Here is a 22,449-nt window from a genome sequence, read left to right as displayed (position 1 = left end):
GAAAATAAAATCATAAATAAAGTTCAATTTTTTCTAGAAGATTAATCACAAACTTTGGTGCTGATTATTTTATTAAGTACGAGACGGAATCAATGTTTGGGTTGAAATAAATTATAAAATATATTTATTTTCCTCTTTATCTCTATCTACTGCATTAGTAGCTTGAGATCGCAATATGTGAAGGCTTTTGGATAGGATAATTGCAATTTGAGAAGGTGACGTTGGATTTTCTACATGAAAAAGTCACATTCGTTTCTTTTTATTTTAAATATAAAGAAACGTATGAAAAAGCGTTGTGGGATCCAAGAGGGATGTAATATATCTATTTGTTTTATTTAGGAACCATATATGCTATTTCATAAACGATATATATTATGGTTACTATTGCTTCTCAACCAGATCAAATCACACGCCTAACACGTGGATGGCTTTTTGTTTTGCCAGCAGGAAAATTCATCAACACAATCTCACACGTAGATTCTTACTAATATTTATAATCAGTGCGTGCGTGTGCTGTGAACCGTGCATATATGATTGTATTTTTTTACTTTCTATTCTAATAATGTAGGTTCATGCATTGAAACCCTCTTGGTGTGACCTATCACAGTGGGTCTCCACTCTGCACTCTTTAATATTGTCTAGTGGCTCTTCGATGGATCACTCACTATTTTGGTAGCTTCAACTCTGAATAAGTCGGTTTGTGTGCCTTCAATTCAAACATTACACCACTTAGCCGTCGCTACTGTTCCCAATCATTACTTATATCCAAGTGCAAATCATTTCAGACTTAGTGAATCACTATAGTTCAAATCAAAACTACATTTTGTAGATATTAGCATGACATCAACTGCGAACACAAGCGCGCACACGGCACATGGAGAAATTATATCCAAGTTTTAATCTAGTAATTTGTCAGAGAATTAAACAACACCCTGATGTTAGTTTACAGATCTCGAAAACCCTTTACTGGTGGGCTCGGGCTTATCTTGTTATTAACTTAACAAATCCAATTATATAACTGTCCTTTCACATTTTGTTGAAGATCAAGATGGGGTTCATGTTTCATACTATATATAATGGATCATGCGATCAATTAGTGTCGCTGTCAAGTTCATATGACAACAACGTATTCAAACTTTAATAACTGTCAACAAGATGGAAAGGATCGCGTCACGTCTTTGTTTTGGGATGATATTCTTATCCAGTTGAGTTGAGGGTCTTTGGAGCACACACAAAAAAAAAGTAAAGAATAAGATGAAGATACGCGTGGGCAAGGACAAAGATATGCTGCTTCTTACGTCACAAGATCTCAAAGAAGCATTCATTAGCCCTCGGCAAATAAGGTCACTTTCATTGGAGTGGAAGGGAAGCACATTATGGCAATAGTAGCAGTGTTGCACGTGCATTCTTTTGTTTGAACAAAGACGGAAAGTTATGAAGCACATTGTTGAATGAAGTCATGTAATCATTCACCAGTTATATAAATGATTTGATTAAAGTCTTTGTATTTTCACCACTTTAAGGTTTGATTTCGTAATTCATGTGTCGTTTTCAAACAATAAATGACTAATAGGTTGTATTTGTTTGACTTTTCAAAAACTATCTTGCCGTAATGGTCATGCTGGTTGGTAAGACCAAGTAACCGATCCTTTACCACGGATCACTTACCGCAATTTTTTTCATATTCCTTATCCTCCTTATTAGGAAATAAAATCCAGATAAAATATAAACAAATACACATATTAGGATTTTGTACATTATAATATCTTATAGATATTTTTAATTTAAGTTAGTCTTTTATAATATGAATAAAAGATATATAAATAATAAGATTTAAATAAAAGGCAGAAAAATAAGTAACTTAAATTTGGAGGAAATAGGAAGTTTTATTTTAAAAAATTTGAAAATAATAATTTAAGAGCATTGGTAGTTGAAATTTGAGATGAAAAAATTAAACAAAATATAAAAATTAAAATTAAAAGAAGTGCTTTAATCTGCTTCTAATTTTAAAGTTTATTGTGAAAGTCGTATTTATTTTTTATAAATAATTTTTTTCTTTTAATTTTTTTTTGTAATATACAATATTAATTTACTGCACATGTTTTCAAAAATTGCCATTATTCAAACTATGACACGATAATCACGGATATTTTTAAATTTTGTGTAAATAAAAATTTAATGTATTTTTTCAGTATTCTATATAATTAATATATAATTGAAGTAAATATAGATATTTTATTTTTGTTAAAATAAATAAAATAATGTGTAAATTTAAAACATAGAATAAAAATAATAAAATATAAAGTGTGAATAGGCGCATTAAAATGATAGTCTTATCACCTATTTATGAAGGTTGAGCTAAAACTAACTTTAACCTTGAATTTAAAAATTAACTTAAATATGAAATAAAAAAATATTAAAAGTTTTTTTAAAAAAAGTAATTTGACTAAAGTGAAAATAGTCTCCCCCTTTATTTAAATTTAGCCCAACTCCAGATGCTGGTGGAAAACTTATATATCTCAAATTACTAAATTAGCTTATTAAAAGAATAGTGTTATTAACTTTAATTTTTAAGATTAAGTTTAAGTATTTAAATATAATAAATATTTTTTAATAAAATTTAATTATTATTAATTACTTAAACTTCAATCGAAATGAAATTTTAAGATTAAATTTAACAAAATGGTTTAAAAAAACCGAAATTAAGGAAGCTTCTACTTAATAATTTAAGTCAAACCAGTCCACTTTCTTCAGACTTCAAGGATAAACACTAAATAATTAAAACACGTATGAACGCAATACACACACATGACATAAAATCCTGAACGGGTCATTATAAAGCCATACTCATCTTGCTGCAGCTTAAATAATTGCTGTATCGGTTGCAGAAACTGATTCTATGGCGCAGAGTATAAGATCTCCATACGATGAGAACATGTTATCCCATGATATTAACGTTTGTCAAGAAGACATTGCTATGGGCATGGCTTCGTGTAATTATAATTCTTCTGAGAATCAGTTTTTGTATTTTTCATACCTTCATGACAACGACTACTACAAAGATAATGATGATGCTGAAACTGCGTATAAAGGGGTATATATATATCATTAACATTCCTTCACGCATTCAATTCCTTTACATGTCATTGGAAAATAATTCATGAACTTATTTTTTATTTAAAAGAGTCAAATTTTTTATTACGCACTTGGTCTCATACTCTTTTACAGGCCCTGAAAGAGATTTCGAAGCTTCCACCACCTCTGGGATTAAAATTCACTTTCACACCTGAAATGCTGCAACTAAGCGAGGGAAAAGGTGATAATGTTAAAACAACAACGCCATGCCAACTTGCAGCTAAGAAGGTTGAGAAATTGAAGGCAGTGCAATTTCCAATTGACATGCTCAGGATCGGGTGTTTTACGGTACCTAATATATTGAATGTTGAATGCTGATAGAAATTTGGTGTTTTATTTTTAGCAATATTGCTCACAATTCGCTTCGTTTAAAGATCTTGTATCACAATTCGCTGGTTTTAATTTCTTAACTTAGTTTAGTAATTTGTCCTTCAATCTAAGTTACTCCCTAAGCTGTGACAACTATTTAACTGTATCCTAGAAACAAATTTGCAACGTTCAGTTGGGGTATATGATTGGACAGCCCTAACTAATTTTTTGAAATACAGCTTAATTAGAAGTTTCATGGTGAATCTGTATTATAAATAAGGTAAATTACAATTTTGTTATGGATTTTCCAAACTTGTATAGAAATCATCTTAAAACAAAATAGAACAATCAATCTAAAAAGATAGGAAAACAAATAATATTCATTTTTTATTATAATAATTTTATTTTTATGCATATTTTTATTAATTTTATTTTAAGATTTAGAGATTAAAATTGTTACTTAACCTTCTATTATTACCTTATAAAAAATTATATTTTTCATAAATATTTATTTTTATATTTATAAAAATTGTCTTTTTTATATTTCAAGTTTACTTTTAAGAGTCTTGTCTCTTAAATTTATAGTTATTAATATATTTTTATTATTAAGATTTAATTAATTTTTTATACCATACAATAGAAATGTTATATTAAAACTATTTAATTTTATTAAATTTTTATATGTTGATACATACTATTTATAGTTATAGAGTTAAGTCAAAATAATTTCTTAAAAAAATATTATTTAAATTAATTTCATTACATGTAAACAATTATTTACAAAATAGAATTTTTTTAATTATTAAATTATATATATTTATTCTAAAATAAAATGGCTTCTCAACTATTTCTGGTATATCATGTGCAGATTGAGGCTAAATATCCACATGAATTGGTAGCTAAGTGTTATTACGCAAGGCAAAAATTGATGTGGGAGCTATTACGTGATGGTTTGAAGTACAAAATTGAAATACCATGTCAGTATATATCAGCCATTCGAGCTGTTATTGAGGAAAACTCCCCTGGAATTCTGGAAATTGAGGTATTTTTTTCACTGCATGCTAGTATTTTAGAAAAGAAAAATAGATAGAAATAAGAAAAAATAAATAATGCTAACTAAAGTATGAGATTAATTTTTTAGAAAAAAATAAAATAAAATAATTATAAGTTTTTCACTTCAGTGTAGATGAATAACAAAGTAACGTTTCTAGGATTTAAATGCATATTAATATATAATAGTTATTAAGTAAAAATAAAAAATGAACTGATGCATTATTTACGGGAAGGAGCATATTCAGATAATAAAACTATACATATTTTCTAACCTAACGGTTTAAGCATTTAAAATAGTTAATTTACGATGATTATGAAATTGTTTACCCTGCAGCTAGACAAAGTACCGTCGTTCTTTCGCGAGATTGAACCAAAGCCTAAAAAGCATACCATGTGGACTATATCTCACGACTTCACCGATGGTCAAGCTTCAGAATACAGGTACATATCTTTAATCTTTCTACTTGTTTCCTCTTTTTAGCATGCTATGCACTTGCTCATAATTAAAATAATAATAATAATTTTAAGATTATGTAAATAATTTAATTTTTTTAGTGATTTTAAGAGAAATAAAAGTTACATTTTATTTGTTTTATTATAATTTTAGAAAATACATTTATTTTGAAACAGTTATTATTTTAATTTTTTTTCATAAGCTATTTGAAGTAGTTTCTCAAAATAATCAGAAATTCAAATTTTTTCAGATTCTATTTAAAAAGTATAAGCATATTCACTAAAAATTTTATGATTTTGTGTCGTTAAACAAAATGCTAAAACAAACGGTTCTAACTAGACTTAGCATGAAATACCTCCCACAAACTAGATATGCTTTCAAATTAATTGTGTTATGATATCATTTTCCATCTCTCGTTCATTTCTCTTTTTTTTCTCATAATGTATGTTGCTGACAAATTAACTTACTCAGGAGGCACTATCTTCAATTTCCTCCCGGAGTTCTTGACGAACACTACGTAAACCTCTTACAAAGTGATAATCGATTGCTGGAATTGAGCCGGAGAACTTTTCCTAGTTCACAAAGTGTTTATTTTAATTCGTATTTGGATCAAGGAATGACACAATTTTCAATTGGCCATGATTTACATGCCATTGTCTACCCCTACTCTCTTAGGCTCTGAACATGTATTTCTCCATGCTTCCTATTTCTGAAAGAAAAAAAATCTCTTTGAATTTCTTGCCCTTTACAATATATGCATGAACCATTTTAAAGAATGGATCCATTCTCTTTTTTAATTTCATCTAAAGATGCAACATAGATGACTATTAGATTATTCAGAAGTAGGTCAACCGTTTAAAAAAAAAAAACTTAAGGCAAATAGATATAGGAATTTAAGATAAATTACTTATGCGAAACCTTTGAAACAAATTTAAACACATCCTCCCTATCTAGATATATTACATAAGGCAAACTATTCTAAGGTACGGTAACTCTCGTAGCAAGTTTCGCCAATGTGCTCTTCTTAATTCTTCAAATTCATTTTACGATTAAAATAAAATATATCAAATTTACGATAAGAAAAGTGATAAGTTTGACATAAAGAATTAGCTTCGAACTCTTGATTCTGTGACGGATCAAGTTTTTAATTATCAACAATGGCTAATAAAATGATAAAGTTGAGGCCGACGAACAATACCTCAATGGAATGTTAGTTTTATAAGAATAAGGAATTTGGCTCAGGCAATATGATCTGAGTAGTTCTGTATTATTGGGAACATTAGAATACTGTCCCTTGAGTATAAACACTCCCCGGTCTCTGCCTCAGCAAAAAATATATATAAATAAATAAATAATTCATCCCATCAAACATAAATATACATATTACAATTGGGATTCTCCGGTCTGAAAAACGGGAAATGATACTTCGCCCCTGCCAAAGTGATGAATAAAACTCCAAATTCCGTTGGTGTTAAATTAATACAGTACAAAATTCAGGCTGGTTCCCAGCTCAACAAAGAATTTAATTTCAGCTCAAGGTCCTACATGGCATTAGCGACTTACTTCTCAATATTCTGAGACTGCTCGTCACCAAAAGCCAAATTAAAGATTTGCATATAGTCATCAACAAAATGAACATCAAGACCTTCTTTAACATTAGGTGCTAGCTCATCAAAATCTCTTCTGTTAGCCGAAGGGAACACAATAGTCTTAACTTCACTCCTCCTCGCGGCTATGGTTTTTTCCTTAACCTGCAATTTTCATAGCATTTCATTAATACGGACAGTTTCACACAAAATGTGATAAAAAAGTTATTGTAGCTCAAAATATTGAGAGGTGACTCCTGATGAATTATCCAATGGCTGGGGATTGGCTAGTAGAGGACTTCACTTTTTATTCAATGTAATTTGTTGGTGAATAGAATACTGAAGGCAGGTGGCCAATTCATTGAGGAAATACCCTTTCGGGCGTTGAAACGAATGTAACAACCACTAAAAATAAAAGTTCTGTTCCTGAAGGACAGCTAAACATGCGCATAAGTTTCGGCATCCAAAAGTTATGAACAATAATATTGCAAATGCAATAGAAGATATTTCTCAACATACCCCACCAATAGGAAGAATCTTCCCCGTAAGTGTCACTTCCCCAGTCATTGCTAGATCCTTCTTTACAGGCTTCTTCATGGCAAGAGACAACAATGAAGTGGTCATTGTGCAACCAGCACTCGGCCCGTCCTTTGGTGTAGCCCCCGCAGGAACATGAAGGTGTAACTTTGAATTTGCAAAGAAATGATTTTCTGGTTCTCTTTCCAGTAATATTGATCTGGCAACTGTGTGAGCTATCTGAGCACTTTCTTTCATGACATCTCCTAATTGCCCAGTGAGATGCAGTGTTCCTTTTCCCTCCCCTTCCTCAACAAGCGTGGTCTCTATATACAGCGTGGAACCGCCCATTGAAGTCCAGGCAAGACCCATAACAACACCAACAGGTGTCAGATCATAGATCCGCTCAGCATGAAAGACAGGCTTACCAACAAAGTCAGTTAAATTTGATTTATCAACCAATACTCTTTCGATAGTCTTTGTTTCAATTTCTTTATCTTCCTCACTTTCTTTTGCAACCTGCAAAAATCGAGACCCATATACATATCAAATAAGTGAACCAGGACCACAATTTTTTATCAGGTTTCAAAGGAAAAAATTATGTTAAAATAAGTTTTTGTAGTGGTTTTTGGCCACAGAAAAGATTTCAGGTTCCAGATCAATCTTCATACAAAAAACCACCACATTTTTTTACCAGTTGATGACTTTTGTACCAAACCACAGGGTCGTAAACTGGTCAAAGAGGAGCAGTTAAAACACAAAAATGCATGCAAGTCGCTCTAACATATCAAAGAAAAGATCATTTTTATAGAAGAGAGAGTTCGATTGTACTTCCAGAGAGCTAAACTACCTCAAGACATTGAGATTGATCAGATGATAAATCTGTTGGCACCTTGTCAACTTCTTCAGAGGTTTCACCCATTTTTTCAGAATTACTACCCACCACCAACTCGGAGTCCTCTTTTTGAATTGTATTTTGACCCGATTCATCGAAGTCTATTTTGGCTTTTTCTGGTTCCAAAGACTGAGCACTACAAACGGTAGCATCAACCACTTCCCCTTGCCTTACAAGTTGTAGTGCTATCTGCCATGCAACAAACAAAACATTTTTGGCCACAGGCAACTGAAGCATTCACTAAATTCAAATTCAGATTTAGTGATGAGCTAAAGCAGTAAAAAACAAATTGAAAAGAACAGATCATTAGTGCCTGCCTTTTCAAACATACAGACCATATAGCCTATTCCACCATGTTAGTAACTAAAAGCTTTGACTGTATTGACCCAAAAAAATACTTCAACAGACCTTTCGGTAAATTTTCTCTATGTGCTTTTGAAGGTTCCTGACCCCTGCTTCTCGGCAGTAATTTTCTATTAGGGAAAGAAGAGCAGCATCAGTCACTTCCACCTGAAGCAAGATAGTTTTTATAGTCAATATTTACAGTGAATCAAAACCAAAAAGGCAATAAAAGTTTCTTCATTTGCGGGAAAAGGGACACCAAAATAGGTCACAAAGATCAATACTTGTTCAGGCTTTATTCCACAAGCTTCTCGAGTAGTCTTTTCCAGATAATCTCTAGCAATGTGCATTTTCTCATCAGTAATATACCCGGCAATAGCAACCACCTCCATCCTATCCAACAGGGGATTGGGTATCATTTCCACTACATTTGCGGTGCAGACAAACAGAACCTGCAGTGAGATTTCAATGCAAGAATGAAAGCTACGCATTTAGGGCAGATAAAATGAACCTGTAGTGCAGTAAAAACAAGTCTACTTTGCATTTAGGGCACTGAATGAAAACTATACATTCAAGAATTGTTTGACCATCCAAAGGACTAGCTAGACAAAAAAAATTCCTTTAGATTAGCAAATAATAATAAATAATCCATGCACAAAAACTGACTATTCCACAACCTCACATTAAAACTGCAGCTTATGAAAATAATACCTTCGAGATGAAAATAATACCTTCGATAGATCAATGGTAACATCAAGGTAGTGGTCAAGAAAATTAGCATTCTGCTCTGGGTCCAGAAGCTCTAGCAAAGCACTGGCTGGATCACCGGCATGTCCCCTACCCAACTAGCAATTGAAAAAAAAAAAAAAAATAACTAAAATTAGCATGTTTATAGAAGATTTGTAATATTAGAAACCATAGTAAATTTAATGAAACCGATATCCCACATTATATTTATTAGGGCTCGTGCCAATGGAGAATAGAACAGGAATCAGAAAAAAAAATTACAAGACAACAAAAAATTGATCCATTTAGTGATGTATTACTTTGTCAATCTCATCAATCAAAACAAGGGGATTGGCTGTTCCAACATTCTTAAGGCATTGTACCATCTTCCCTGGCATAGCACCAATATAGGTTCGACGATGACCCTGTAAAATAAAACATTAATGATAAAACATTAATGACTCAAAAGACTACCACAAATGTTGCTATTAAAAAAAAGGGATATAATTCAATTGTGGCAAAGAAACAGGAGATTTTAGCTACCTTGATTTCAGCCACATCAGCTAATCCTCCTACAGAGAATCGAAAGAATTTACGGTTCAAGGCACGTGCAATTGAACGGCCAATACTTGTTTTGCCCACTCCTGGTGGACCAGAAAGACAAATAATTTTTCCTGCATATATGAGAAAGATCAAGAACCATGTCACACATTTTGAAAATGCAAAGATTTAACCACCAAAGGCTTAAAGTTTAGATAAACGGATCAGCATACTATGGCTAACTTAAGACCATTTTATCAAGAATCAACACCAAATACATAAAACGGGATGAGCTTAAATATATTAAATTTTAACATCCTATTTTAAAGCCAGATGCAATAACCAAGTCAAAACGTTTAAATTGCTACTAAGATTTCAAAGAAAATTTAAATCAGTAAAAATAATAAATACCATACTACATGGCAGGTTTGTCCTACCACTGTTCTACATATACAATTATAATCAAGCATCAAGATATATCATATATGGTGGTTTAAGACTTAATTAAAGCATCTCACCTATCTAAAGAAACTATAGCAATTAAGTATGTGGGTTAAATTAAAAATCCCATCCCTACACTTGACACCTACTTTCATTTTAGTCCCAACATTAAAAACCTCACATTTTGGTGCCTATATGAAAAAACATTCATGAATCAATCCTCGTTGTTTGCCAACATTATGATTGTTCTAGATTTGATCCCTAAACTTGACAGCGTTTTAGTCCCTATGTGAAAAATTTTACACTTCATTTTCATCCCTACATGGAAAAAAAATCTACATTTTAGTCCTTACACCTAAATTTTACTCTCTACATAAACAAACTCTAACACTATCATTACTTTGGCCAATGGTGGGGACCAATTCATAAAACATTTTTTTTATGTAGAGACCAAAATGCAGAGGTTTTTATGTAAAGCTTAAAATGAAAAAGGTGTAAGGACCAAATTTTCAATTTAACCTAGTATTTGGTGGACAATAACATCCAGATCAATATTTAGCAATACAGTAGTTGGCACAAACTAAAACCCCAGATAAATCTCAAGGATACATTACAATAGATGAAAACCATGGTTATACCTTGTGAAGTCCCTCTTAATTTCCCAACAGCTATGAATTCCAGTATCCTTTCCTTCACATCAGTTAATCCATAATGGTCTTCATCAAGAATATTTTGCGCCCGAGTAACATCAAAGTTCTCATCACTGGATTGGATAATTAACATATTGAAATTCATGAAATTTGAAATACTTTGTAGTTAAAATAAAAAGGACAGTAATTCACAAAATAAAAATCCTTTGTTCATCCAAAAGCCTCTCAAAACCATCCTTATGCATTTTAGTTGTCACCTAAGGGCCTTTCCTAAAACCCTGCAGCTATCCTAATATTAAACTGTCACACACACCCGTCCCTCATGAATGATAATGGGTGATGTCCATATGAGGTATGCATTGAAATCTTAAATTCAAAATTCCTCTAGCAATAGTATTAAGAAGGAAATTTATACAAACCTGTATTCACCCCAAGGCAGTGCAGTCAACCAGTCCAAGTAGTTACGGGTAACACTGAATTCACTAGAACTAGCCTCCAACAGCTGCAGTTTTGCAAGTTCTTCATCTATAACTTGTAAAACATGAGTGGGGCATTTTTCTCTCTTTGGTTCAATCCTTTCCCTGAATTTACCTGAAATATACACAAATTAATGTTAAGAAAATTTTCACTAAAGTATACCCCAGCAAACATATTTCATGGACTAACGACTTGGAAGTTACATCAGTCAAATTTAATTTGGCAACAAGAAACATCAACTAGAATAAAAAGAAGCACAATATGAAGAATATTCCTATGCCCACTGTAAGTATTATGCAAAAAAAAATACTTGAATGATACTGTATGAAAACACTAATAGGAGGACGAGATGAAAAAAAGATCACATGCACACTTTTAGTAGTTTGGCAATTAGAAATACTTCAATCACACAGTTGTAGGTCCTACAAGCTACAATGACCTTGACTACATCTATGCAACATCAATCCCTCTAGCATGACACAAGTTACAAAAGAAATCTACCATCTTTTACTAAAACAAGACATTATTAGATCAGAACCAACCAGTAAGAGCTGTTTTGTCATCAGTCTCCAGTCCCAACTCCTGCAAATAGGAAAAATCAAATTAAAAGGAAAGAAATTTAAGACCAATTCTTAGAGTAGAGCATTCAGAAAAGCATATCATGGGCACATTTGATAAACAAGTTAATTAAGTACTTATTCATTAAGAGAGTGCCAACTGAAATAAGTTTTAAAAAAAAAAAAAACTTATTTTGATGAGCTTCTCCATGAAACATATTGAAATAAACTAAATAGAGCTTATGGAAATGTTGACTGTCATAATCCTAAACAAGCATTTCCAAAGGACTCTCATACATATAATTGAACCCATGTTAGGATAAAGGAAAATGCCACCAGAAAGATAGAGGGGCCTAGGTTTACACCTAAACTTTCAAGACCACAGGATAAACCATAAAGCCTACTGAGAAAACATAGCTTTAAGAAATGTGTCCTCTGAAGGGACATTATCCAAGAATACCAAATAATGTAATAAATATGTTAAACCAAGATATTATCAATATTTGGTTACACCGTTTCTTTACTTGCTAAAGAAAGTAGACACATATTGGCAACAAAGGCTTCCAAATTCATAGATTAGTGGCAACAGTCAATCATCCAGTGCTTGGTTGTCATGAATGAATTCATGAGCTCTGGCTCTACACATGGAATTAGAAGTAATCTACTGCAGAGACAGATCATGCATAAAGCATAGGTTAGCTAACTAGTTAAACCCAAGATTTCATCTATTGTTACAATTAAAAACAATTAGTTAGCTTTAACCACATATAGAAAGAAAGAATCCAAACATTCACTCAAGGGCAAGATAGCATAAAGAATTGTATAATAGAAGCTACATCAAAGACATAATGAACCTTCTTTCTGATTAGTAAATTTTTATTGATACAAGAGAAATACAAACTTGTCTGGGATTTGAGGCACACTGACTTAACCAAATTATGTGGGCATTGTACCTTCTTTATGGCCTTAAGCTGCTCATTTAACAAGTATCGGCGCTGCTCACCACTTATCTTTTCTTCAATTGCTTTTGCAATTGATTCCTGACAAGAATCAACACAAGCTTCAATATATGATGAAAAGTTGAGTGCACATGTACATGGAAAGCCAAAGACTTGTTACCTGAATCTTGCTGATTTCCATCTCTTTCTTTACCAACTCCAGCGTAAGTTTTAATCGTTTATACACCTGTTCAGTAACACAATAAATCCACCTTTGAATGTAAAGATTTAATTCCTCTATATGTTCACCTCTTTATATGTTATTTTGATATTTATCTAATAGAAAACATTGAACTCCAAAAAAGGCTTGGCCCAATAAATTAAAACTTGCTATGGCACAAAAATGGAAATTAGAGGGTCTGTTTGACTACTATTTTTTAAAAACAGTTTTTTTGTCTTTCAAATTTAAAAAAATAAATAAAAACAACAAAATTTGTTTGGAAACAGTTATTTCATTAGTAGTTTTCAAAGCAAGTTTTGAAAATGTGTTTTAAAAACTAGAAAACAGAAACATGTTAGAGATGTTTTTCAAATGTTTTCCTCTTTAGGCAGTGGAAATTTGTAATAAAATACAAATTTCAAACCATCTTAGTTTCTGTGTGGGACTAGATCTATGTCTTAATTTTTGCAGTTAGCACTCATCTGTTCTGCTCGCTGCACCCTTGCCCCATCTCTCTCTTAAATTAAAATAATAGCTGTTCTCTCATTGCCTCTCACAGTGTTTGCCAGATCCTTCTCTCTACATATTCCATAACCATGCTTCCCACTAGTTGAATCACTAACCTATTAGTATTAGAAATTCTTTATTTTCTAATTTATTCTTACCGCAAAACAGTGTTGTTACCACAGCATTTTTTCTATAGTTTGTTCACAATAATATTTGTGAGTGATGCTCCCATTATCTGTGCAAATGTCCACTTTAAATTGATTCTTCCCCAATTTTTGGTTTCCCCTGCTTTGCCGTTCCATACTTGCTCTCTGATCACTCTATACGAATCTTTCTTTATGTTGGTGGGTTCCTATGGAAGGGTAATGGGCTACCGTGAAGTGTGGACAATATGAACTATTGAATTTTATATTGCCAGAAATCATGGTTGGAGATCCAGAAGCAATGTCACATGCATGATATGGTTGGGTTAATTCATCCAGAGCTGAATTATTGACTCAGAACATTATGTCCTCTTAAAACTCTTTTCAAAATCAAAGACCAATCAAACAAGTTTTTCATTTTTCTAATCTTTAAAACTTTTCTCAAAAGTTAGTTTAAAAATAGTTTTTAAATTAAAAACATAATCAAACAACCGCATCATCTCACAACATCAAGTAAGTGTTTCTCAGTGTCAATGCCAAAGGTACTCACATCTAGCTCTTCAAGAACCTGTTGGCATTGCAATTTGTTTGCCCCAGAAATCGCAGCTCCAAAATCTGCAAGCCTTGGATAAGTAAAATCCCCTATATGCTGCACAATTTAATAAAAATAAAGTCAGTATAATAATATGATTAAAGCAAAGTACTGAACTGTAATTGAATAATACAAGTAACAACCATCATATAAGTACTTTGGTACTTTCAACTGCATCATCGTTTGCTATAAGCTATATATTTTGAAGAAATACAAAATTACAGAAGCAGCATTTATCAATTATTGTTTAGAGACTCGTTTATGTGTTCGTGGGAAAAATAATGATACACAATCCAGTAGTTTATGTGAAAAATTAACAATCCATCTAATAGCTTCTTAGTTGTTAAATAGAATAATAGTTTCACTATCCTCCTATTTAATTTCACAGAAAATTTGTTTCAGAGACATCAATGAAATCTCAGTATTTATAGTTTATCTGGAACAGGCTGACTGATCCTAATATTGTTATATAGTAATGAAAAGATAGAGACTTCTGGATCTTCTGAATGAACAAGTAACAAAAAATACAATAATAGAAAAAAGTAATTATCACTAAATTAAACAATTGATTGTTTTACTACAACCAACCAATATGAAAACAAGCAGCACAAATTTTATATTGGACTTAAATTGACAAAATTTATGTCTTTAATTGAGCATACCCAATTGAAGAAAATTTATCAACCAGAAAAACACAATTGAAGTTTCCTAGGCTAGGCAACAGAGCAAAGGGCGAATAATTATTAGAAAATCTGTCACAATGCAAGGATGACCAAAATATCCACATCACCTATGTGCCTGTGTATTTGAATGACCCTTATTTAAATTATGAAAATTTTATGAAATATCACACCTTTGGGTTGACAATACTGTACGATACTTAGAGAGGGATATGAAGCACCACTGCTATACAGAAAACTTCTCATTCAGAAAATGCCAGCACACAAAATGATTGAATTTGAAGTTCAGAATAAATTGCATTCTTGCACTAACATATATAATATTCAGTATTATCTCAAGTATATCTTCGAATAATTTGGGGTATCTTAGATATTATCTCTTATGAATAGTTTCCCTACCTCATGAATTGTTTCCTTATTTAGTAAGGATTAAAACCTAGTCTTAATATAATAAAGGTAAGTGTTTTGTGTTTTCAATCACTTTGTAACACATCAAATCATATCAAGTTAATACTACTTCAAATTTCTACTTATCTGTCAAGGAAGAAGAAATTATGTAGACCAAGGAATCCAATCGTTTTGTTATAATTATTTAATAAACTTCTTAATTTTCCCTTTATTAGTGACCTCTCTTTGACCTTTGAACTACTCAACCAGTACCAATGTGTTATTTATTATACTTAGAATTTCTATATGAAGTTATGAACAATGGGATATTAGTGGAATAGTAGTAATTAATATTGTTTTGAACTTCTACATTGATAGGTAAATAGAAACAAATATCTTCTTTTCTCTCTAGACAAATAAATACAAAAAAGAGGTAGTTTTGATTTTGGAGTATTTAGTCTCTATTCTATCTCCCTTTCCTCCATCTATACCTAAAAGCTATAATTTCAACAAGGGTGACATGCTGAGAGTTGCATAGAAGAAAGACAAAACAACAAGAATCCATAAACTAGGAATCATTCTACAAGACAATTGCCAGAAACTTGTTTAAAGTACAGCCAAAATCTTTAAGATTCATTGTTATCAAGATATCTAAAATTGTGGCTGTTAAAATAATAATAACTTAGCCACTCTTTACCTAATATTTTCTGTTCTTGATTAATCATTTTATATTTCTTCTTTCTCCCTCTATGAGTTCACTGGTGTTAAAATTATCACAAAGATTGATATTACCAATTTTCCACATTTGATCGGGCTGTTGGACAATAGAATGAATCAATTTAACCTAAGGAAGAACATTAGGGTTGTTTAAGCAAGATAGAACCAATTCATTGGCGTGTTTGTTGCTACACACATGTGCCAGTGTGTGTGTGCATTAACATCAAAAATTTCTAGCTGCAAACAAAACTAGGAACATGCAGTGTACAGTACTATTGGAATCTATTCCAATAAACACATACATAGAAGGGTTCAAACCTTAGTATAAGTCTGAACATGATCTCTCCAAAGGGAACTTGTCTTAAGAACATCCCTTAGGGTTGATATAACCTCAAAAGATGTGGCCTTTATAATATCATCATCTTTGTTGTAAGGTTTATCCTGCAGCACCAAGTAAAACCATAACTCACTAGAAATCTTTCAGTTTAATGAAAATATAAAATCATAAAACAATAGATAAAGACATACCTTAAGATGATCAACTTTTACTGTAAGTGGATCCTCACTAACCTGCAGAAAAGACAAGTTTATGGTGATAAAGGATCATCAAAATACTTTAACCACATATTACATATACATAAATGATTATCAGAAATAAGAATCTCTTGAATAAAAAAAACTCAAAAGTACAAATATGGAGATAATGGCACAATAGTAAAATTAAACACTAATCTTTCTTGATTTTAACATGTTCAATTCTAACCATCTCTGTTATGCGTAGACGCCGATGACCAATCAGGATCACCTGATCCCCATGGATACTTGAAATCTGTCATTGAAGACAATATGTTAAGTGCTTGTTAAAATTATACAAGCAATCCATTAAAGGCATAAAGCAACTAATAACCTGCCTACTAAATCACATACCTGAGCAAGAGTCCCGACTTCATGAAGACGATTAAACAACTCCTTTCCTTTTAAATCATATACATTTTTTTCTGTGTCAGAACTAGATACTGTACTAGGATCAGCCTCTGGCTCATCCTTAAGGAGGAAAGCACCAGCATAAGGGGCTTGTCGTTCCCGACTCTCCTGTAAAGCTGCCAACAATTTGGGATCCTAGATGCATGGTAAAATAATCATCATTAGAATCTACAGATTTTACACAACCATACTTTCATGTTTTAAGTTACATTTAACCAGTCATTGTCACATCCATGCAATGATCATAGATCACAATTCGCATATGATTCAGCCAGAAGCATGTTATAAACAAAAAATAAGATATTGAACTCATCATTCTTGACAACTCGTCATACCTTAACAAAGACTGGCATGTAAAATCCTGGGAAAAGTGGTCTATGTATCAACGGCAATGCCAATACCTGTTCCCAAAATAAGGGGAAGAAATAAACATCCAGAATCCAGAACATTAAAATATAAGTGATCAAGGAGACTGAAAATAAAGCAACATAGAAAAGAGACATCATTCACATGCTCCAATTCTATTGTTTTTCAAAACATGTAAAAAATAAATAACAAACATTAGAAAAACTCTAGGGCATATTCCTTGTTTTATTGACTCAGAATGCATCCCAAATATGACTAAGAATGGCTCAGAATTGAAGTAGTATAACAAGGGCAGGAAAACCTTTCTGCAGTCTACACACAAAAATTGAATTTAAATCCTCTCCAAATCTTCTCTCTGGTTAACCAAAGATCACCCTCCAATCCAACAATAGCCAACATTTACAAAAAGCTCGTATAAAGCAATGAAGAGTAAAAAACCACAAGGAAATTGTTGGAAAAACACTCCATTTGCCTCAACAAATAAAATCTTTTACTTATCGCAGAAGCCAAAAACAAATGTTGAGTTCAGACTTGAGACACATAATATCGCATCAAAGAGTAAAGAATATCTATATTCATAACATCACATTTTCACTTGCATCCTTAAACTTTGCCATAAATTACAATTTGCGCCCGTTGTCTCATCATTCAGACACTATTTGAATTTCAACGTTATTACTCCTTCCGAAAAAGAGAAATCAAGTAAACTCTCGAACAGTTTGAGACTAGTTAAAAACAATTCAGCAACTAATAAGATGAGTAAAATCCGAAACTAACGGTAAGATAATCTTCGGGTCTGGGATATGTGGGAACAATAGCGGAGGCCTTTGACTGGGACTCCTCAGCCGCTTTGACTTCGGCGTCGACCACCTGATCGGAGCCGTCGCTGGAATCGGAACAGAAAAAAAACCTGCCTCCGCTTCTCCGGCTTAAACCGCCGAGAGAACTCAGCACTTTAAGCAGCGGTGAGGTGGAATCATGTGCGGGACGATGCAGCGGAAGCACCGTGGGGTGTAGCCGGTGGATGCGCGAGGATGAAATGAGCTTCAACATTGGTTTGGGCAATGGGGTTCTGAAAATTGAAGGTTGGTTCTTGCCCGAGCGAGGTGTGCTATTGGATTAGTTTTAGATGACGGAATGGGCTCTAAAACTGCTCAGAACCGCCATTGATGGTGCTGAAAGCGAATCGGAGGAGGGGGCTGTGTCATTTCCTTGTACCCCGATTTGTTTAAGCCCTTCATAAACCCTCGTCTGCCCTATTTCCGAAACTACCCTTTTCTTGCTGCAAAAGCACGGTTTTGTCCTCACGTTTCTAATTACAATTAATAAATACTATATTATAATTAAAATTAATTTGTATACATATATAAGTATACTAAATAAATAAAATTTATTTTTAATTTAAAATAAATAAACACTTTATCATAAAAAAATGTTTTAAAAATTGTGTCATTAACCTATTAAAACAGTGGAAATTTTGTTATATTTTAAATATATATAATTAAAAAAATTAATATATTGAAAATTTAAATAAACATAAAAATTATATTATATGTTTATACATCAATTAATAATAGTATAGATTATTATTATTTAACAATAATAAATTCATGTAAACAACCAATTTTAACTAAAATAACCAATTCATGTAAATACACCTGTATAAAAACATGTTTGTTTAAGATTAAAAATAAAAAATTTAATTAAAAAGATTAACAGTGTAACAATTCATTTGATAAAAATTGTAATATAATTAAAAAATTAATTTTGTGATAATTAATTTAAAATTTATACTGATTGTGCATTTTAATTAATTAATAGTGTAAAAAAATTTATACTGATGATTTACTAAAATTAAACTTTCAAAAAATATAGTTTAAAACAAATTTTAGGTGCTGTTTTTGGATTGATTCGGTTAGATTAGTATATTTTTTTACTGTCAATTTTAGGTTATTTAGAACTTCAATTGTAATCGACTTTTCAATTAAATATAATAAACTGATTAATTCTTTCCGTTTCGTATTTAAGAATATGTGATTTTGACCCGAGCTTTTACCTAACCATAACCATTGTGATGTGTGGTATATTAAGTTGCAACAATGTTAAGGGGCATATTATTCTCGCAATGATTGTATTTTAAGTACCGAGTTTACAATTTAAACTGCTATATAAGCTTAAAGAAGAAAATTGCATAAAAACACAATAAACACAGTAACAAGTTCAAAATTCACTGTTTGTGGATAGCGAGGTTCGATTGTTCCTATAGTAAGGTTCGCAATTTTAATAAACTATTAAGTATTTGTAATTATTAAATGACCGTATCCATAAAATATAGTTGTTTTTTTTTGTTTATATGTCATAGACTTTGCAGGATTTCTAATTTAACAAAAAAATTAAAAAAATAAAAGTCATATACTTGAGAAATAGTATGATTGTATATCTGATTCATTTTTTAAAGAAAAATTACACATTTTTCTGTCTGATTTTTTAGAATCCCTTGAGAAAACGATAATTAAAATTTTTGACCTTGTAAATATTATCTTAATTTAATGTAATATTTTTTATGATTTAATCATTTATAAAAAATTATTTTTTATTTAACATCTTGAATGTAAGAAAATATTTATTTTTTAAACTTGCAAAATTTATTGAATTTAAATATAAGTATAATTTTTTTTAATAGACCGTAGAATTTAAACTCAAGATGATAAATTACAACGAACAATTTTCTGTCAATTAATTTACGTCTTCCGTAATATTAATATTAATTCTTCAAAAATAAAAAGTATGTATATTATTAATTTAAATTTAAACATTTATTACACTGAACTAACTTTTAAAATAAAACAAAATAAAAGGTCACTTTAATGAGAAAAATTCCTGCAAATAATACTGTGTACTATATCATGCCTCAAATTTTGAACTGTGCTTGGATCGAATCGCGTGCTGTAAGAAGTCTGGAATAAATCCAATATTGGGCGTATATAAGTCATAAAGAAACCTTAAAAATTTCCACTCGGTTACGTCGTGCAGTGGGAGAAAAAGCGATTGTTTTGGGCCTAGATTGGTTATGGTCAACGGTCAATGTCATCGCCGTGAAGAAGGCACCATTGTTTAAGCGTTAGGACTCTTCCCTTCCCTCTCTTTGCACATTTCAAACTGCTTCTGCCATGGATTTCCAGAAGAGAAGGGTTCAATTGCTCCTCTTTGTCGCTGCCATCATTGTTCTCAGCCTCACTGGTACTCTACTAATCCCTCTCTATTCAAACTATTCTATGAATTAAGATCTGAACTGGACCAGGAACCTCCACAATAGATCGCAAATCTTTCCAATTTGTCTACCTTGTTTCTCCATACAAATTACTATATACACTAATATAAGACATTTATCGACAAAGCCTACATGAAAATTTTACTTCAATCCAATTACTTTTTTTTACCTTCCTTAACTTCTTTATGCGTTGATTTATTTATGTTTTCCCTCGGATTTTTTTTTTCCCGTTTATTCCTAGGAGGATTGTTACTCTGGAATTTGGAAATCTAATGTTCAAATTTCGTTGGGGCATAGAGGTAGGGTTTATAGGAGCAGAACAACTATGCTTGATTGTGGAGTCCAAGAAATGACGAATTGTTTGAGGGGAAAATTCCCTCTTTCTATTATTAGCGTGAATTTTAAAGATTGCTTTGAACCGGTTGTGTTTGTAGTTTTCATCCTGCGTGGTCATGACCCAGAGTACAACAAATAGATGAACAAACTTACGATCCCCCCCCCCCCCCTTTCTTATCTTGCATTGTCATATTTTACTGTTGAAGTGCTCAAATTACTCTATCTGGCAAATTGTAATAGAAGTGTCTGCTTATGCTCACATGAGTTTCTCCTTTCAGCTGAAAAATGCAGGCAGCTTGTTGGGGAGGAGGGATCATCCCAGAGTGGAAAGTTTACCATCTTGAATTGCCTTGATATGGGTTCTGGAACTGTAGCATGTGCTGTCAAGGAAGGGGTGAAGCTCTATTTTTACAGTATTAGATCTTCTCATGTTGAAAGGGCAAGGAGTCTTGCAATTGAGTCTGCTCTTGTTGATGCTGTTTCCCAGGGAATGTCCCCAACAGATTCAGCAAAACATGCGCAGAAAGAGGGTAAAAAGGCAGCAAAGTTGGCTTCCCGTCAAGCCAAGAGGATTATAGGCCCCATCATCTCTTCTGGATGGGACTTTTTTGAAGCTATATACTATGGCGGTACCCTCACAGAAGGGTTCCTTAGGGGCACTGGTACTTTGTTTGGTACTTATGCTGGGGGGTTCCTTGGAGAGCAAAAGCTTGGTAGACTTGGCTATCTTGTTGGAAGTCACATGGGCAGTTGGGTAGGTGGTAGGATAGGATTAATGGTTTATGATGTGGTTAATGGGGTGCATTTACTGTTGCGATTTGTTCAGACAGGAGAGATTGAAGTTCATGAAAAGTCTGAAGCACCAGAAAATTCCTTTTATGAAGAAAAATCTGTTTATGACAGCTCTGAAGGCTCCAGTGTTTATGAATCATCTCCCGCAGAAGAATCCAATGCCTATGAGTCAACTGAACATGAGAGATATGAAACATATGAAGATTCTGAATTGTGATTTTGAAGATGATATATTGAAATTTGCACAAATCTTGTGTCAGCTCTGAAGGTTTCCAGTATCATAAAATCATCTCCCAGCCAAAGAATCCAATGCCTACTAATCTACTGAACGTCAGCTATGAAACGTGAAGATTCTAAACTCAGACGAAATTTTGAGTTTATGTATTGGTATTTGCTCAAGTTTTAGGTCGACGATTAGCGTTTTTGTTAGATGTCTCAGCTTCAATATAGTGGGGAATGGGGATGTATTGCTAGCTCCAACCTGGAGGCTTTATAAATGCTCCGCCTCATGTAGCTACCAAATATAGAAGGTCCAGACTATTGTGCTCAATGTACTTATTTGTTGCCTTTAGTCATCAAGAAGCTCTAAGTTGCTCCCCTCGGCTAAGAGAGGGAGAAAGAAAAGAAGTCGACTGTTTTACCCCAATAACACAGGTTTAAAAATTATTTATCAAAATAGAAGCATTTAAAAACTAACTATAAAAAAAATAGGTGAATTTTACTTTGTTTGAAAAGTGTCAAGTAAAAGCAGAATATAATATCATAATGTACGTTTATTATCTTAGTATGCGTTTAATGTTAAATAATACAAAAGTTTTTTTTTCTCATATTTTAT

The 22,449-nt window shown here is 32.3% G+C and overlaps 2 protein-coding genes across 4 annotated transcripts; one reads left to right on the top strand and one right to left on the bottom strand.

Annotated features, from left to right (window-relative positions):
- Positions 1-6,268: 6,268 nt before the first annotated feature.
- LOC113871088 (lon protease homolog 1, mitochondrial) lies at positions 6,269-18,517 on the bottom strand. 3 transcript variants are annotated; one of them, XM_027507857.1, is made up of 22 exons: positions 17,993-18,374; positions 17,185-17,250; positions 16,793-16,984; positions 16,629-16,694; positions 16,394-16,435; positions 16,184-16,306; positions 16,111-16,137; positions 14,247-14,252; positions 14,040-14,138; positions 12,801-12,866; positions 12,635-12,721; positions 11,667-11,706; positions 11,067-11,238; positions 10,636-10,760; positions 9,560-9,690; positions 9,337-9,441; positions 9,022-9,135; positions 8,575-8,742; positions 8,357-8,458; positions 7,904-8,137; positions 7,057-7,572; positions 6,511-6,702 (listed from the first exon to the last, which is right to left on the bottom strand). In XM_027507857.1, exons 1-22 carry the CDS (start codon positions 18,266-18,268, stop codon positions 6,511-6,513), a joined length of 2,949 nt encoding a protein of 982 aa, XP_027363658.1. In that variant the 5' UTR covers positions 18,269-18,374. The 3 variants fall into 3 exon arrangements, with proteins under 3 accessions (XP_027363657.1, XP_027363659.1, XP_027363658.1); XM_027507856.1 differs by lacking the exons at positions 14,247-14,252; positions 16,111-16,137 and having other exon boundaries at positions 6,269-6,702; positions 17,993-18,517; XM_027507858.1 differs by lacking the exons at positions 14,247-14,252; positions 16,111-16,137 and having other exon boundaries at positions 6,269-6,702; positions 8,000-8,137.
- Positions 18,518-20,173: 1,656 nt separating this feature from the next.
- LOC113873155 lies at positions 20,174-22,190 on the top strand. Its single transcript, XM_027511158.1, has 2 exons — positions 20,174-20,455; positions 21,101-22,190. The coding sequence occupies exons 1-2, from the start codon at positions 20,386-20,388 to the stop codon at positions 21,829-21,831; spliced, it is 801 nt and encodes a 266-aa protein (XP_027366959.1). The 5' UTR covers positions 20,174-20,385; the 3' UTR covers positions 21,832-22,190.
- The last annotated feature ends 259 nt before the right edge of the window (positions 22,191-22,449 follow it).

This window comes from Abrus precatorius, unplaced genomic scaffold, assembly GCF_003935025.1.
Source record: "Abrus precatorius isolate BTA unplaced genomic scaffold, Abrus_2018 Scaffold7, whole genome shotgun sequence".
NCBI lineage: Eukaryota > Viridiplantae > Streptophyta > Magnoliopsida > Fabales > Fabaceae > Abrus > Abrus precatorius.
The sequence above is the reverse complement of the archived record's forward strand: the minus strand, read 5'-3'. Positions and strand labels throughout refer to the sequence as shown.

Coding starts and splice junctions, on each gene's coding strand:
- LOC113873155 (XM_027511158.1), top strand. CDS start 20,386: ATGGATTTCCAGAAGAGAAGGGTTCAATTGCTCCTCTTTGTCGCTGCC. Junction 20,456..21,100: donor CATTGTTCTCAGCCTCACTG/GTACTCTACTAA, acceptor TTCTCCTTTCAG/CTGAAAAATGCAGGCAGCTT.
- LOC113871088 (XM_027507857.1), bottom strand. CDS start 18,268: ATGTTGAAGCTCATTTCATCCTCGCGCATCCACCGGCTACACCCCACG. Junction 9,442..9,559: donor CTGATGTGGCTGAAATCAAG/GTAGCTAAAATC, acceptor TTTATTTTACAG/GGTCATCGTCGAACCTATAT. Junction 9,136..9,336: donor TGATTGATGAGATTGACAAA/GTAATACATCAC, acceptor TTCAATTGCTAG/TTGGGTAGGGGACATGCCGG.